Source organism: Eublepharis macularius, chromosome 8, assembly GCF_028583425.1.
Source record: "Eublepharis macularius isolate TG4126 chromosome 8, MPM_Emac_v1.0, whole genome shotgun sequence".
In the NCBI taxonomy this organism is placed as follows: domain Eukaryota; kingdom Metazoa; phylum Chordata; class Lepidosauria; order Squamata; family Eublepharidae; genus Eublepharis; species Eublepharis macularius.
Window position 1 is genome coordinate 1,627,895 of NC_072797.1, and position 16,355 is coordinate 1,644,249.

Sequence of the window (16,355 nt, forward strand, 5' to 3'; positions counted from 1 at the left end):
AATACTGCACTGTTGCTGCAACAGAATGCCACCCAAAGGGCATCTCCACAACACCCAAGACTCAAGAGCAGCACTAGGGCTGCCGTGGCTGCCACGCCAGGGATATGCCTACGGAGATGGCTTGGCGCAGGATGCCAGCGGCAGCCATGCTCTACACTACAGCCTGCATTGATTGGAGGGTGCAAAGCCCAAGGGAAGTCAGGAGGGCCTCCGCTCCAGGTCTGGGGCACCCTGAGGTGTGGAAAGAGCTGGGAGGGCCACCTGGCCATCTTGAGGGGGGCCCCTGCCGGGGTGGGGTGTGATCCTTCGGTGCTCTCATGCAGGCCCAGGAGGAAGGCCCAGCCAGAAGGGCACTCCCTGCAGTGGGGACTCTCCCTGGAGGGGGCAGCTTAGAAGCCAGGACGGGGCAGCAACCCTGCCCCAGGTGGCCTGCATGCTAAAGCCGCCTGGCCTTGGCACGGGGCCAACGGCAGAGGATGGATGCGTGCCGAGAGGCCAGAGGAGCTCAACCAATCTTCAGCTGTGGAAAGGAAGGAGGGCGGAGCACGCAGGAAGGACGCAGCGCGAGCCAACGTCCTGCACCCTCTGTGTCTGGAACGTTGCCAGGCAAGATCCCGGACTGGGCTTCCTAGTGAGAGGAGCACACGGTGTGCATGCAAAGAAGTCCCAGTGCCAACCCTCAGCATCTCCAGGCCCAGGAACTGCGAATCTGTCTGGGAAGCAGGGAAAGCCACTCCCTGTCCGAAGGAAGAGTGCTAGGCGGGAGGAACGGAGACCTTGACGAGCCCCGCCCCCACTCCCCCCCCCCCCCGGCCGGACACAGCAGCTCTGAAGCTGAGCCCCTCCGAAGCAGGCCTGGGGCTAAGGAGCCAGCGGGCTCGAGTGAGTCAGTCCCCAGGTCCAGCATGCCATCCACGGAAGTGCCGCGGGAAGGCCAAATCAAAGCCGGAGGGCTCAGCGTGGCCCAAGATTCTTCATCTTGGAAAAAAACCACTCCTTCCCTTTCCTCTGAAGCTCACTGATTCATACAACTTGACCAGCAGAAAATACTTTTTGGGATGCAAGGGCTAAAAGGACTGAGACATATTTTGCAATTGCTAAGGTAAATTTAGGATACTTATCACTATGTAAAAGAGCCAGGGTTTCTGGAGTATAAGGGGATGGTTGGTTAAGTAAGGGCTTAATATAGTAAATCCCTTATATTTTCGAAGAACCTACATTCGAGCAGGGCATGAAAGGATTTATCAGCCCTATTAAGGCCACAAGGGCAAATTCTGTTGGAATAAAAATCTCCCCTGTAAAACCATTGTGGGTATAATATTCAGTTTTGCACACAAGAAAGCGCTGCAGTATGATGGGATGGTAAGAGAGTACATATAGGGGGGTATTGATTTTGGGAAAGAAAGATGAAAAGACAGGGGTGAACAAACTCTGTGGGCTCCTGAAATCCAGCTTCTAGGGTCAATTTCTAAGACATGGTTTTCAATCAGAGAAAATGCTTTGGATTTGCCCATCCAAAAATATCATCAACCGACATTCCAACTATCATCATAGCAAAGAGTCCAGTAGCACCTTTAAGACTAACCAACTTTATTGTAGTGTAAGCTTTCGAGAGCCACAGCTCTCTTCGTCAGATACATCTGACAAAGAGAGCTGTGGCTCTCGAAAGCTTACACTACAATAAAGTTGGTTAGTCTTAAAGGTGCTACTGGGCTCTGCTATTTTGCTACTGAAGACTAACACGGCTAACATTCATGGCTTCCCTCCAAGTCGATTGGTCGGTATCTCGATTTAGAGCATCTAACAAACCATCTTCAGCACAGAGCTGTTTTAATCTCAGTCTTAAAAAGCCACACCTTCACCGAAGCACATGATGCAACTCCTGAGGGCGGCCTACTCATGTGAGCTGTGTATCTACTGAGGACATGGGCAGGGATTCCCAGCATGCCCTGTCTCACAGGTGCAGCTGCCGTGTGGTGCTGAGCAGCTCCCCCCGCCTGGCCTTACACCTGACCCCCCCCCCTCCCCGATAACCGTCCTCTTGCAAAGAGGACGGGGCCCTTCGGCTGCATGCTCTCCAGCTCCCCAAGCTGAGCAGTTTGCTCAGGGCTTCTGCAATGGGCGGGTGTGTGATTCAGTATGGGGTGCTCATGGCAGGCAGCATAAGCCGGAGCCTGGGTCAGTCCTCCCTTTGTGTCTGCACCAGAAAGGGCATGGGTCACCGGTGAGTAAATTGCAGGCCGGTAGTGCCTGTCCAGGACTTGCAAGCTCTGGCCCCGTAGAGAAGGCTGCTGGCTCAGGAAGGAAAAAGCGGCCTCTGCCCCACGACCCACAGCGTCCATCGTGCCAAAGGAACCTCCTGACCCAGAGCAGAGGCAGTAGAGAGGAGAAGGGGAGGGGAGGGGACGGCTTGGGACAAGGAAGATGGTCCAAGAGGGGCAGAGAGAGCGGGACCAGGCCAGGAAGCAGCGGGGAGTCCACTCGTCCTCAGAGTTTCTTTTCCCGTGGCAGGGATTTGGTTTTTCAGGGCCTCCCTAACAGCACGGGAGCCTCCCCAGCAGGAAAGAGAGCCTAACTGAGAAGCCACAGAACGGGACATCCTTCTAGTGGTGCATCTGGATCACTAGGCCAAGATGCACAAATGCAGCACTGCAGACCAAGCAGAGTTTTAGCCGCTGCAGGAAGACCGGCTGCAAGAAGACCGGCACACACCCGTACCGGTAAGTGGTGATGTATCTGGTGGGCAGGAAGGTGTCGGTGCTGGGAGTCCAGAAGCAGGAGAAGTTCTCGTAGTTGGAAGCTCTGCAGGAGACGGAGGGGACCCCCGGGAGCCCTGCAGGACAGAAACAGACCGGTTGGGGAAAGACTCCAGGAACAGACCGAAAACGTCAAGGCCACCCTGGCTCACAGCAGGCACGGCTGGAGAAGCTCCTGCCTGGGGGCCCAGCAAAGGGGCGGCTCCAGAAGCCACGCACTTTCTCTTACTTACACACACACACACACACAGTCACAGCAGCAGCAGCAGCAGCAGCACAGAGGCCCTTCAGCAAACCCAACACTTACGGCCCAGGCGCAAAGTGACGGAGCTGAGCAGGAGCCCACGGGCGTCGTGGCAGCTGTAGATGCCTTCAGAGGAGAGCTCGGCCCGGGGCAGGAGGAGCTGGCCTTGCTGGACTGCGGCGTCCTCTGGCAGCACCGGGGCTCCATTCCGCCGCCATTCCAACACTGAGCTGCAAGCCAGAGAGCGGGGTGAGGCGGAGGCAGGGGGATAACATCCCATAGTGCCCCCCCCGCACAACTCTGCTCAGTCCCAAACCCAGTGTAATGTGAGAGGCCCACGAGCTTTGGGGGAGGAATACGAAGGGGTGGGGTGGGGAGAGCAGGGGCTTCAGTGAGAGGGTAATGCAGGCTGCAAAATGCCTGCAAGCAAAGATGGGGGAGACGTACAGTTTTAAAAATTGCAAAATTTGGTTTCGAAACACTCTTTAATTTTTAGAGTTATTGACGCATTTTAATGATATGAAGCATTAACATTTTCATCACATTTCACAGAATCATAGAATCCTAGGGTTGGAAGGGACCTCTAGGGTCATCTAGTCCAACCCCCTGCACAATGCAGGAAATTCACAACTACCTCCCCTTTCCAGGCCTGCAGGTGGGCTTATGGGCAGCAGTAGGGGCATATGGGGGGGGGGAGGGGTGCTCCACTTTCAACCCCAACTGCCCGTGGGACTCCCTGGAATGGTGGTTTCAAAGGCTTAGCACGAGTTTGGTAAGTGTGGCTCCCCCCTCCCACCCACCCCCGGGAGAATGCACGGCCCCTTCCGCTGTCTCACAGCCCCCCCCCCCCCGGCTCGGGCTTTGCTTGCACTTCGGGAAGTGACCAGAGCCATCTGCAGAGACCTACCCGGGGCTCCCTCCAGCACACTGCAGCGTCACATCTTTTCCCAGCTGGCCATACATCACCCCTGGAAGAGAGAGCCAGTGGTATGAGGGCCAGGCAGTTTTCACATTGCGCTTACCTGCCTTGGCTCCAGCAATGCCCAAAAGAAAGGCAGGCATATTTTGAATACATAAAAACTACAATAAATCCTTTGCCCCCAACTTATTTTAATGGCAAGATGTATTTAGTGCCTTGAGCAAAGTCAGGCGGGTTTCACTGTCAGCCGAATAAACTGGGGCACAATGTCCAGATGGATTCAGAAATCCCAGTCTGCTGCACCAGGCTGGGATGCATTTGGGTGGGTGGAAAAGGGGGCAGGAAGATCCTGCTGGCAGGCTGGGCACGAGGTGCCTGCTGCCAGCCCGCTGAAGCTGCCCAAGGCCCTGAGCAGGCAGAGTCTGCGGATCTCTCTAGCCAAGATCCAGGCTCAGGCACCTGCTTGTTGGGCAGCAGGGCAAGGAAGCGCCTCTTGCTTACCGTTAGCCTGGAGAGAATGAAGCTGCCGGTCAGAGCAGACCACCCCGAGGGACCAAGGGTCTCACTCCTGAATCTCCTCACTGCTCTCTCTGGGAACTTCCCCCTCTTCTGTGCACCAGACTCGCCCCCCCTCGATGCCCTCCTCTTTGCCTGGCATTCAGAATAACTGGCCCCTGGCAATGCCTTGGGCCCCCCCCCTGGCCAAGACCTGCAGTGCACAGCCTTACTTCCGGGGCCCCAGTTCTGCAAAGATCCCTTCACACCCCTGCGCTGCAACTGCCCACTGACCTTCCTCTCCCCATTCTCCCGACATGGTGATGGATGTTGTCACCAAGACGGCTGCCGAGAGGACCACCACTCTGCCGATACATGAGACAAGGCTCAGCATCTGGAAGCCAAGGGAAGCAGGGGAGAGAACGGGGAGGATTAGGCAGATTGTCAAAAAGCGGAATACGGTTTTCAAGCCAGTTAACTGGTAAGATGGAAGGACAAAACTCAACCAGGAAGGTTTGGACTGTAGGGCAAACCGTGCTAGGGGACCCTTCGCAGCAGGGAAATTTGCAAAATCCATGCAGACTCCTGCCAAACATGAAACGTTGAGGGGGTCAGGGTAAAAACTGGGAAGGACAAAGCAGATTGTCTGGCCAAGGAGGTGACATGCACAGCTGGCGGCAGAGGTAAAGCCTCGCCGCGGCCCCAATTTATTCGAGACCCGCCTTTCCCCTGAAAAGGAGGGTCAGGATTGTGCTCTGAGGCCTCGGCTCAGCCCAGGGGCCTCCGTATTGCCACTCTACCAGTTTACCATAAGATACGTAAAGGGTGACAACAACATCCTTTCCCTGGCAAGGAGCACATCTAACCCCTTGACGGAAAATCAAACTAATCTCCGCAGGCAAATATTGGCACAGGCAGAAATCAGAGGCAGGAAACAAAGGCTCCATCCGCAGGCCAGGCAGTTCACACATTCCATATGGTGGCCCTTTCAGAAGCGGGGGTCCGTGTCACCGCAAGGGCACGGGTAAAGAGCTCAAAAGGCACGCATCGCCTCCCTGAAGGACCAGACCAGGTGCAGCGCCCGAGTTCTGGGAATGGAACTCCCCGATCCCAGCAGGCTTGTTCTTTTAAAGATTTATCAAACCTGCTGGGAACTCCATTTGCAGAAACCCGGGTACGGCATCTGGTTCGGCCCCACCCCATCCATGGGCCACACTCACATGAGAACACCAAACCTCAGTAAAAAGCGCATTTTGAGAGCTGTTGTCACTCTCATTTCAAGTCTCCGGCCCCTAGCAAACCTCCTTTAAAAGACCTGCCACTTCTGCGATTGGAGCAGTACCAGAAATTCCTCTCCCGCCCCCTCCCCGGCTTTCCCCATGACTCGTACAGACCTTGGAGGAAAATTACTCTCCAGGTCAGAGAGTTCGTTCCAGAGTGCTTAGTGTGTGACTGTACAGTGACAGACAGACTCCTCCCAGAATCTGGTTTTAATAAAGGACCCTTCAGCAAGAGTGATTTCCCGGGACAGAGTCCAACGCCTTCCCCCCCCCCCCACCATCACACACAACCAGGAGGGTGACTAAACTCCGGGGCAGGCTGCCTTTTCAGTGGGTGGCTGTCTTTCTGCCTGGATGCTTCCCTGCCCGAGAGATGGCCTGCCAAAGGAATGGACTCGATGCGAAGTTGGCCACGGGGAATTCCCTGCATGAGGCTAGACCGCGAAGGCAGGCTGGACGACCTCCATGGAACCTTTTGGCCTTATCACCAGCAGGCAACGGGAAGAAGAAGCAGCACACATGACAGGCAACTGCTGCTGCCAAGCGGGCCCTATGGATGCCTTAGCAGTGAGATGATTGTCTGGGAGCGGGTAAACCTGGAATGCATTTCATTTTAGTTTTTAAATTCTGGAGCCACCTTTCCAGCGAAAGCCTTTGAATGTACTTGTGCACAAGTCACACTCACCAGGCACTGGCAGAAGAGGACCTCTCCAAATTGGGTGAGTGGGGTAACCAGGTACCAAACTAAGTTCAGTGTTGGCAAGCATGAGATGAAGCCCACTGGGGCAAGAAATCCTAACTTTTGAAATATACACAGATGGGGTCTCAACTGGCTGAGACTGGCAGGGAAAGAGATCTTGGGGTCAGAGTGGACAGCTCAATGAAAATGCCAACTCAAGGTGTGGCAGAGTGAAAAAGGCACAGTCCCGTGCTGGGCATAACGAGGGAAGCAACTGAGAATAAAATGGCCAGTATTGTAACACACCTGTATAGGTAGGTGTGGGCTCAACTGGAGTACTTACTGTGTGCAGAGCTAGGGAAAGCAGAGAAGAGGGCAACCGAGATTATTATGGGGCTGGACCGCCTTTCCTCTGAGGAAAAGCTGAAGAGTCAGGGACTTTCTAGGTTAAAAACAGATGACTGGCTGGGGACATGATGAACTCATACATTTTTCATGGGGCGGTGAAAGTGGATAGAGGGCGTTTTTCTCCCTCTCTTCTTATACTAGAACTCAGGGCCATCCAATGAAGTTGATGGGCACTAGATTAAGGATAGATAAAAGGAAGTACTTCGTAAATCAACAAGGAATTAAATTGTGGCATTCACTGCCAAACAGCACTGAGCACATATGGGTATAAAAGGGGGTTGGACAGACCCCTGGAGGAGAGACCCAGCCACGGCGACAAAACGGAGCCTCCACACTCAGAGGCATCGGACGTCTGAATACTAGTGGGAGGAAGGCCTGGGCCTCTGTGTGCCCTCCACACAGCCATTGTGTGAAAGAGGACGCTGGACGAGAGGAACGCTCACTGATCCGATCCTGCAGGCTTCCCATGGAGGCGCCAAGGCATGTATCGATATCCTTCTCTGCAATGGAGACAGATCAAGACGGGCAGCCGTGTTCGTCTTTCTGTAACAGTAGAAAAGAGCAAGAGTCCAGCAGCACCTATAAGCCTAACAAAATTTGTGGCAGGGTGTGAGCTTTCATGAGCCACAGCTCCCTTCTTCTGAACATGCTGAAGAACATGCTGAAGAAGTGAGCTGTGACTCAAGAAAGCTCACACCCTACCACAAATAGGTGCTGCTGGACTCTTCTCTGCCGTGAATGGTGCAGCTCCTACTTTCAACCACACGAGGGACCAGCGGCAGTCGAGGGTGCACCAACGGATGCAGGTTTCCTCTGCAAAAGCCATTTCCCCAGCGCAAATTGAATGAAGCAGAAACGGACAAAGTCCAGACCCGTATTTACAATGAACTGAAGCGGCAGCTTTCGGCTTGAAGTTAACTGATGTTCTGTGCAATCCCATGCAGATTTACTCCCATGTAAGCTCACTGAAAGTTATGGGAAATGGGCATATCAGTTTCTTTTTAAGTAAGCATGGGACAAGTCCCTCCTGTTTTATTTATTTATTTATTTACTGTGACTCGAGGTGGATTACATCTTTTAAGTCGATATGATCAACGGCTGGGACATGCAATAAACCATACAATGCGGTGTGGATTGCAGAAATCTGAATATAGAGGTGAAACAATTCTGAAACAAAGCATCAGCAATTTGAGAAGACATAATAAACAGTGTGGAAACTACCCAGTACAAGCAAACTTACAGTAATCGACAGTATGCAGTAGTATAGTCTACAGTCTTTATCCTGAGATATATCCCTGCCAAAGAATTTTGGAATATTCACTTCAAAGTTTTCAGCCCTCTACAGTTAAAAAAAAATCTCTTTTACAACTAGATAACACACATTTTGTAGCAATAGAACAATATTCCGAGTGTCAAAATCCAGAACCCATTGCCAAAGGAGCACAATGGAAACGAAGAGCGGCTCCTGCCAGGAAAGAGCCGGACGTGGACATGACCACAGCACACGCCAGCCACCGGTACATCGGAGGCAGCTCATCCACTAAACAGGATCCAGTGGGGGAATTCAAAGCATACTGAGCAACAGCAGAGATGAGACAGATCTGGAGCTCTCTGGAAATATTTAATTTGTTGATAAGATGAGCTGGAACAGAAGGCACTATTGCTCAGAGCGTGAATTGTGGTACCTTGCAAAGCAGAGCTAATGAATAAGCACTGCTGTGTGCTGCTCTCTGAACCCCCCACCACAAACCACAGCCAGATCGGCCTGTGTGTACTACACGGGGCCCTCCAGTGATCGGACAGTGAGGTTATATCCTTGCTAAGCCACCGCTGCATGCCGGCCGGCCCCTGAAGAGGTGAACCAAGATGCCTGGAATAGTTTCACATGGAAAAAACAATCTCTCTCCAACCTATAATGGAGTGGCATGCTTGTTTATACACGGCAGAGTCGTCCAGGAGAGGAGGGGCTGCAAACAGAGCCGAAACCCCAAACAGGCCCACTGGTGGCTCGGCTTGCTCTTTATTAAGGGCAGGGGGGAGAAGGCCCTGAAACAGCCATGGGATTTGACTGGGCACTCCTTTTCCCGTGTCCAGACAGACCCCTAGGAGACGCTCTGGGCTCACAGGCATCAGAGGCAGAGAACTGGGTTTTAGTCGGCTTATGACCCAAGACAGCATGTTGGACAGCATGTTTTCAAACCCACCTCTGAGACAGCCTCAGCACACACACACACACACACACATGCCCAGGCTGGCTGCCAAAAGACTGCAAGCTGTCTGAAGAAGAGGCCGGGGTGTCAGTTCACAACAGGTCCCTCCTGCCTACAAGCGCATGGGTGCTGCAGCTCAAACGTCTGTTTCTAGACCTTTACACAGTGGTGTGTGTGTGTGTGTGCCAGGGGCCCCTGCAGCAGCCCACAGGCCGCAGCGCTTGGCCTGTGCCTGCCATTGTGCCACAGAGCATTCCCCGTAGCCTGCAGAGCTCAAGGGAGGGGTGATACCTTATGCCCCCCCCTTCTGCTCTTTGATTTGCTTGCCTGGAGGCAAATCGCCACTCCTGGGCAGTCACAAGGAAAGCTGGCCTGTGTTTGTGGGTTGTTGCAGCCACATCTATGCAGATCAATCAAAGTGGAGGTGTTTTTGGAATGAGGGTCACGCAACCACAAGACGGAAGTCGCCCCGAGATCCTGAGGCACAAAGTGGAGTCTACACAGACAAGGCGGCAGGGGCATCGCTCCATGCTCTTAAATTATGCCGATACCTCCACAGCGGCATTTGGTACGGAGGGGGGGGGGTCTCACTGCTCATACTGCCCTCTGTACTGCAAGTTGCTTGAAAGTATCGGGCCAAAACCTCGCCACAAAACCCAGACCTTATAGGGGAGAAGAGCCCATTGGAATGAGGGCACAATGTGGTTTCTATTTGGGTAGCTTTTAAACCTTTCAGGCAACATAAATCATAGGACAGGCTTGTCCGGTTGTTCTCTTATATGTCTAATGCTTGGCAGCTGACAGCGTGTGGGGCTTAGTGCCACATGGTGCAGCTGGGCCGGGGCCAACAGACTGGCAATTTTCCCTGAAGAATTGACATTGTGGTCGACAGGCAAGCTTTTATGGGTTCTGTGCTGAGGACAGTTAATCTTCTTCGGTCTGAACTTAAACCTGCCACCTAAAAGACAAGAAGCGCCCAGGACTTATCTGTATTATAAATTCACGCTGCTTTGAAACTGATTTAAAGATGGCTGGGAAGTGTGGCTTTGTGAAGTCTGTTGAGTAGACTTGAAACTAATTGCAAGGTATTGAGGCAGAAGACAGGGGCCGATCCCAGCAGAGGCTGACTTGCGCTTTCCTTCAAGCACTCTCCCGAGGAACCGGCTAGAGATGTGGAGGCCTCGAGCGGGTGTGTGTGTGTGTGTGTGGTGTGGGATCCAGAAAGCTTGGGGAATTCTGGGGGAACACTGGGGGGAAAGCTATGAAATATTTTAGAGTGAGTTTAATGTATCTCAAGGCAAGGTTTTTCTCACTCAAAATGTATGTCATGATAGTAGAGTCCAGTAGCATCTTTAAGACTAACCAACTTTATTGTAGCATACTGTAAGCTTTTGAGAACCACAGCTCTCTTCGTCAGATGCAACCGTCAGCTTATGCTACAATAAAGTTGCATCTGACGAAGAGAGCTGTGGTTCTCGAAAGCTTATGCTATAATAAAGTTGGTTAGTCTTAAAGGTGCTACTGGACTCTTTACTATTTTGCAACTACAGACTAACTTCTCTGAATGTATGGTATGAAAAATGTCTGAGGACTCTTTCAAATGGGGGGGGACACTGAAAAATCTATTTCCCCCCTGTTTGGAATGAGTGAAATGAAAAAAGTTATACTCGCATTACATAATGCTAATCCCTGATAATTCCTATTCATATTATAGACATATACAACATTTGCCAGAATATATTTCTTTAAATGTAAATAATTTTGGCAACAATTAAAATGCTATAATGTGCTTAATGATAATATATTATCAAATAGTTCAGTGTTTTAAATGTTATAAAATTTAACTCGATACCCAAATATGCTGGTAGTCCTACCAACTGTGATTCTATGTGAGAGTTTCTATCCAAAATAATACATTTTATTTTGCTTACTAAAGAATTTGGTTTCTACTTTTCACTTTTGTTTTTTCTACCTCTCAAAGGGCAAAAATTAAGATACACGTGCTATAGTAGCATACGATACAGCAATTTGCAACTCTTAAGTATTGTATATATTTGTAATTTTTCTTATAATTTCAAATTCCATACTTTATACTTTCAAATTCCATAAAAATGCCAAACAGTACAATTTTGGGTGCTAACAAATTTATAAATGATGCATTTTATGTTGTTCAATCAGTGAAAGCAATTTAGGTTTGATAGGAAAGTAAGTATTGCATATATTTCAATTTTTCCTAACATTTCCGTTTTTTACCCAGTGGCTTCAGCGTTTTTGGAAATGCCACACTTCCAGAGCCGGCTTCTCCCGTGAACCTGCCTTTCTACAATCACCTAATCCTATTCTGCTGCTGTTTCAAACACACTGCTGGCGCTACCCCTCTACAGTCTTGGTGCTTTTTTACATGACAGAACCAGCCAAACCCTTTAATCAGAAGAAATGGCGCAAATTATACCATTTTGTGCCTATTTCCGTCTCTCTGAAACACTGACTCTAGTTGCAAGTGGATTTTCAAAGAACTGGGAGTTTATGTCAGAGTGGGTGGATTAGCCGGGTGGGGAACAGTCAGGACTGGCAAGGCTGGCTGTACCTCCTGCCGCCTTAACCCTTTGCATTTCTGTCTGCAGCCATGAGGTCTAGAACCTTGCAAAAGAAAAAGAAAGCCGGCACCAATTGCACCTGGGAAGAATGTGCTTCATCCAAATGGGGGCAGGAGGGTCAGATTAGGACAGGGAAGCCTGGGATCCGTGCTCTGCCACAAAGCACACTGGGTAGTCTTGGGCCTCTCTCTCGCTCTCTCTCTCTCTGCCTGACCTACCTCAGAGGGTTATTGTGTGGATAAATTCAGGGAGGGGAGAAATGTCTGTAACGTGAGCTAGGGGAACGACAAGCCGATAGGCCCAAAGGGCGATGGAGATACCAAAGGGCAGGAATGAAGACGCGCTGGGGCTGGCAGGAGGGAAGGGCCCTTTGGGGTTGGGGCTTCTGGGCCCTCTGGCTTCCAGGAAATGAAAGGGCGAGACTGGCCAAACACACTGACACACCCACCACCACGCCATGGCATCCAGAACCAGCTGGCAACAAAGCGAGGCGCCACACTTGCCGGCCATTGTTCGGGCGCGCCTGTCTGCTTTGCCGCCTGCTCCCCTCCGGCACATCTGTTGTTCAGGCTCCCCATGAAAGTAAGGGGGCTATAAATCCTCTGCCTGCCACATGCTTTCCCCATTAAAACACATGAAAAAGCCATTATTCTCCAGCACTCGTCCCATAAATGAAAAATTACCTCGTCAGCGGCCACGTTAACTGGCCATATTTTTCTTTTAACTATAACACTGGAAGGAAAATATTTGAATTCTCTAAATCACAACATGGTATCTGTTTTTCAAATCCAAAACAATTATGAGAATCAACGCAGGCAAAGAGCACAACAGGCCCTGGCTGGGCCCCCCTCCAGTGACCCTGGGTCTTGAGCAACAATCCCAATTCTGGCGAGGAACTCCATTGCCTTTCAAATGCTCACGGGAAGGCAAACCAAGCATGGTCTTCAGGGCTGACAGAAAGAGAAAGGATCTTGTGCTTGCCCCCAGAGAACAATCCTGCAAGCTCCCCCCCCCCCCCCGCCCATCTGGATGCTGAACGAGAATGCCAAGGAGACCCCTTCACACCAGAGAGCGAGAGCGAGAGGGGGGGGGGGGCTCTCCAGTCTCAGGGCAAGGAGTGGGGAAAGAGGTCTCCTGTTCATAGAAGAAGGCAACAGAGTCCCTCCTTTGCAGCAGCCACAGGTGTGCTCATCAGGGGAAAGGCCTATCAACCAAAAGGGGGGCGTTTGGCCTAACTGAAAGCTTTTCAATTATTCTGTATTTTAAACGAGGACAGGAATCAAGAGTGGCTTGGGGAGGTCTTGGTAGTAGCCTGGGAGGAAAACCCCCTCTCCAAAGCAAAGATGGGGATGTGGGGAGGAGCCAGGGAATGACGTGCCAGGCCTGGAGGAGGGCAGCGAGGGAACGTGAGCAAGGAGCAGGGCGCTTTGCAGAAGAGGAGACGAGGGAGGGAGGCAGGAAGGTGGTGCCTGGAGATTTCCCATTTTCCTTCCTCAGCCCTGAGGACTAGAAGCATAGCATAAGGGTTAAGTGGCTGGACTACACATCAGCATTCTGCTGGTTTGAATCCCACTACTGCCATGAGCTCAGTAGATGGCCTTGGGGAGCCCCTCCTCTCAGCCCAGCTCCCCAGCTGGATTGTGGGGATAATAACAACAATGACTTTGTTCACCACTCTGAGTGGGCATTTATCAGTTCAGAAGGGCGGTATATAAGCACACTGTTGTTGTTATTGTTATTATTAATAAAGTAAACCAAAGAGCTGAGATTCTCAGAATTCTTCTCTTTAAAAAAACAAAACAAGAGCAACCAACTAGAAGTTATGTGGCCAACAACCTGGGCACTACAAAGCTGATCTGTTTTCACTGCACTGCACAGCACAGCGCTACAGACACACACAACTCCTGTCCTACTGTCACAGAAATATGGAAACATTACACTTAGCAACACGTGTGTATTCTAGTAAACTCTGGAAGAACTTTACTGTGATTCTTTCTAGTATGCTGTATAACTACACAGGTGCTCTTTCATCTTTGACAGCCAATTAAAAATAGTGGACAGTAGCAGATAAATGTTCTTTAATTGTTAGAATGGACCAATGATGATCTGCCCACTTAACTTTTTCTGTCATCTTTACTGATTTATATCTCTTATTTTGCAGCTGGACATAGTGTCAATTTTTGGCTAGGCAGAATGTCACATGATCGTCACTCCCATCCTACAGTTGCTCCACTGGCTACCCATCAATTATCATGCTCAGATCAAGGTATTAGTGATTACATACAAAGCTCTTCACAGCTTTGGTCTGGCATACCTACGGGACCGCCTCCCTCCCTATGTTCCTCCACGGCAGCTTCTCTCATCTCAACAGGGTCTCTTGCAGGTGCCAGGCTGCACATGGGTTAAGTCAACAGCAGCCAGTACACGGGCTTCCTCTGTGGTGGCCCCTATCCTGTGGAGTGACCTGCCTGAGGCAGTCAGAAGAGCCCCCACTCTCCTGGCTTTCCGTAAACGATGCAAAACCAAACTATTCAAAAAGGCTTTTTACTCGAATGGGAGGGCTGTTTTGTAGAGAGAGGGTCTCAGATGCTTCGCTAATGAGTTAGTGACCATAGACTTCATCACGATATTGCCTTACATATTATCTGCTGCTTTAAATATGTACTCCTATGTACCACCAGTGCTCCATGTTGTCTAATGTTAGTCCTAGAATTGATTATGTTCTGCTTCAGTATTTTTTCTACTCTGTAATGGATTCTCGCTAATACTATGTCTTTTAACCTATATCTATTTATCCTATGGCATTGTTTATGGAAATGTCCTCGATACTGTATTGAAATGCACTTGATACGGATTGTACCAACCTCATATTATGTAATCCGCCTGGAGTCTCAGTCAGAAAGGTGGACTACAAATAAATAAATAAATAAATAAATAAATAAATAAATAAATAAATAAATAAATAAATAAATAAATAAATAAATAAATAAATAAATAAATAAATAAAATGATTGAAAATATGAAGAATTAAATCTCAAACCAGCTATAGTTTATCTACGTTACCGCATAAAAAAGATCTTAGATTTCTGCTTAAGATATCATATGAAAGTCCTAACCCAGATAGCAGATCAGGGTTTTGGCTGAAAGAAATCTCACGAAGATCTAGGTGAGAAACTAACTTTTGTAATGTGTGTTATGGGAACTTCAATGCATTTCATAGCAAATCTGATTGATTTAAACTTAGATTTAATTGAGAAATGTTAGGAGACGAACAGTGCAATCCTAAACAGAGTTACCCTGGTCTAAGCCCATTGACTTTTATCTTGCTTTATTAAAAAGACTAGAGTTTATTTTAATAAAAGAAATCATTAAACCCTTAAGGGAAGTCTTTGTGTTTTGGTGGGGAGAGTACTACAAGAAGAACCATTTTGTACTGACAAACAATCTCTTTAAAAGGCACAAAAGCTGTTTGCAAGTCTCACTTCAAGGTCTGAACACTGCTCAGAATAAAAGATAAAACCTTCACGCTGAATGGTTGGAAACCTTAATGAGACGTGGACAGGGCTTTTTTTACCCTGGGAAAAGAGGTGGTGGAACTCAGGACCACACAATGACGTCACTTTGGGTCAGCTGGAACAAGGGGGGAGTTTTTTAAAGTTTAAACTGCCCTCGGCGAAAATGGTCACATGGCCGGTGGCCCCGCCCCCTGATCTCCAGACAGAGGGGAGTTTAGATTGCCCTCCGCATGGTGCATGGTGCGGAGGGCGATCTAAACTCCCCTCTGTCTGGAGATCAGGGGGCGGGGCCACCGGCCATGTGACCATTTTCAAGAGGTGCCAGAACTCCGTTCCACCGCGTTCCCGCTGAAAAAAAGCCCTGGACGTGGATAAGCACTCCGTTACACTACCCCCGTTCCTGTTCTCTGATCATCCTATTCAGTGCTATTCAGAGGAAGCTTTATGCAGACACAGCGAGGAGGGGTTAGTGGGGGGGGGGGCTGGCTCTGTCTCTCCACCGCACAGCAGTGTCTGCAATGGCAAGGGGGGGGTGTCAATTGAAGCAAGCCACCATCTGCCAAATTGCTGTGCACCCCTGACTTCCCCTGGGGTGCGTGGCAGAGTATAGAAGGGCTAAGCCCTCGACTGCCCAGTCCATTTGGAAAGTCATTTCAAGGGGGCATTTGCGGGATCGGAGCCTCTGAAATCATTACTGCATTTCAACACCTCTTGCTAGGTACAAGTTTGGGGTGGGAGAGGCTGCCTGCTGCTCGGAGGAATGTCACATTTCCCCCAACTCTTAACTAATTGATGGTTTCTCTGCCTGCAAGCAGGCAAAGGCGCAGTCTGGCTTTAGTTGGGCTGAGAGTCTGGAATTTGCTCCGTCAGCAAAGAATCCACATTTGGCAACTCTGAACTTGCTTCTCATTTGGGAACATCCGACATGTTTTGGACAGTTTGGAATTCGCAAGAGGGATATTTTAAGCCTCTCGAGATTTCACCCATGTGCTCGGCGCAAGCAGATCAGAGGCCAGCCAAGCAAGCGGTGAAGTTACAAGCAGCAATTTATGAATGGAACAAACATCAAATAATTGTGGGCTATGGATGACAAGGGGAAGACCTCGTCTGAAAATCTATTCACACTCAAAGCCTTTTAAGTCACTGGATGTTCAACGGATGTAAGGATGTTTACAAACAGAGCTAGACTGAAAGGCTGAGAGATTAAGCGGACACATTCCTTTAAAAAACGAAGAAAGGGATTTTAGAGTTC

General features: G+C 49.9%; 1 protein-coding gene across 2 annotated transcripts in view; it reads right to left on the reverse strand.

The window, feature by feature from the left end:
* The window catches only part of IL11RA (interleukin 11 receptor subunit alpha), a 51,290-nt gene that overhangs the window by 13,398 nt on the left and 21,537 nt on the right, over positions 1–16,355 (reverse strand). For both annotated transcript variants that reach the window (XM_054986964.1, XM_054986963.1), the window contains 4 exons: positions 4,709–4,808; positions 3,908–3,968; positions 3,064–3,230; positions 2,719–2,833 (listed from right to left, as the gene is read on the reverse strand). In XM_054986964.1, the coding sequence (XP_054842939.1) occupies positions 2,719–2,833; positions 3,064–3,230; positions 3,908–3,968; positions 4,709–4,808 (443 nt within the window). The remainder of the gene's footprint in view (positions 1–2,718; positions 2,834–3,063; positions 3,231–3,907; positions 3,969–4,708; positions 4,809–16,355) is intronic.